Genomic DNA, 944 nt, shown 5'->3' with positions numbered 1-944 from the left:
AGCAGATGAAGAAGCAGCAGCTGCTGCAGCAGCACCAGCAGCAGCTGCAGCAGCAGCAGCAGCAGCATCAAGGGAGCACTGCTATGGAGCAAGAAGCAGCAGCAGTGAAGCAGCGGCGACCCCGCAGCAGCAGCAGAAGCACCAGCACCCCCACAGAGCGCAAACGACTTAAGAAGAGGCAGCAGCAGCAGCAGCAGCAGGAGGTTGAAGTTGTGGGGGCCGAGGGAGAGGAAGCAGCAGCAGCAGCAGCAGCAGCAGAAGTGCTGATCAAAGAAATTGATGACCTGGATATAGATGCAGCAGCAGAAGCCGCAGCACAAAAAATCTGAAGAGCAGCAGCAGCTGCAGCAGCAGCAGCACCAATAGCAGCAGCAGCACCAACAGCAGCGAACGCTGCTTCCTCGCTTACGCTGTGCCGCTAGCCGCTCAATGAGACAGCTTGCCAGACTCCGCTGCAGCAGCTAGCTAGCCAGTTAGCTAGCTAGCTAGCTAGCTAGCTAGCCAGTCAGTTAGCTAGCTAGCTAGCCAGTTGGTTAGTTAGGTAGCTAGCTATCTAGCCAGTTGGTTAGTTAGCTAGGTAGCTAGCCAGCTAGCTGGCTAGCTAGCTAGCCAGTTAGTCAGCTGGTTAGCTAGCTAGCCAGCTAGTTAGTTAGCTAGCTAGCTAGCTGTACAAACATATCCGGGCAGTTTCATGAGCAGCTAGCTGGCTAGCTAGCTGGCCAGCCCGCTGGCGCAGCAGCCGAAGCGCAAGGTAGCTAGCTGGCTAGCCAAAGTGCCTAGGCAGCAGCTGGCTAGCTAGCTAGCTGGCTAACTAGCTAGCTAGCTAAACAGCTAGCTAGCTAATTGGCTAGCTAGCTAGCTGCGCATTGTCTATTATACCCTGCAAGTTTTACCAGCTAATTGGCTGGGGGCCCGTGCGGCTGGCTAGCTAGCTAGCGGGCTGG

At 55.8% G+C, this 944-nt stretch overlaps 1 protein-coding gene across 1 annotated transcript; it reads left to right on the top strand.

Annotated features, from left to right (window-relative positions):
• Nucleotides 1-5: 5 nt before the first annotated feature.
• On the top strand, nt 6-329 carry ETH_00039295 (uncharacterized protein; the record flags this gene model as incomplete). Its single annotated transcript, XM_013375690.1, has 1 exon — nt 6-329. The coding sequence occupies one exon, from the start codon at nt 6-8 to the stop codon at nt 327-329; it is 324 nt and encodes a 107-aa protein (XP_013231144.1).
• Between the last annotated feature and the right edge of the window lie 615 nt (nt 330-944).

Source organism: Eimeria tenella, genomic scaffold (genome assembly GCF_000499545.2).
Source record: "Eimeria tenella Houghton genomic scaffold, Eth_scaff2987, whole genome shotgun sequence".
Classification (NCBI taxonomy): Eukaryota; Apicomplexa; class Conoidasida; order Eucoccidiorida; family Eimeriidae; genus Eimeria; species Eimeria tenella.
The sequence above is the reverse complement of the archived record's forward strand: the minus strand, read 5'-3'. Positions and strand labels throughout refer to the sequence as shown.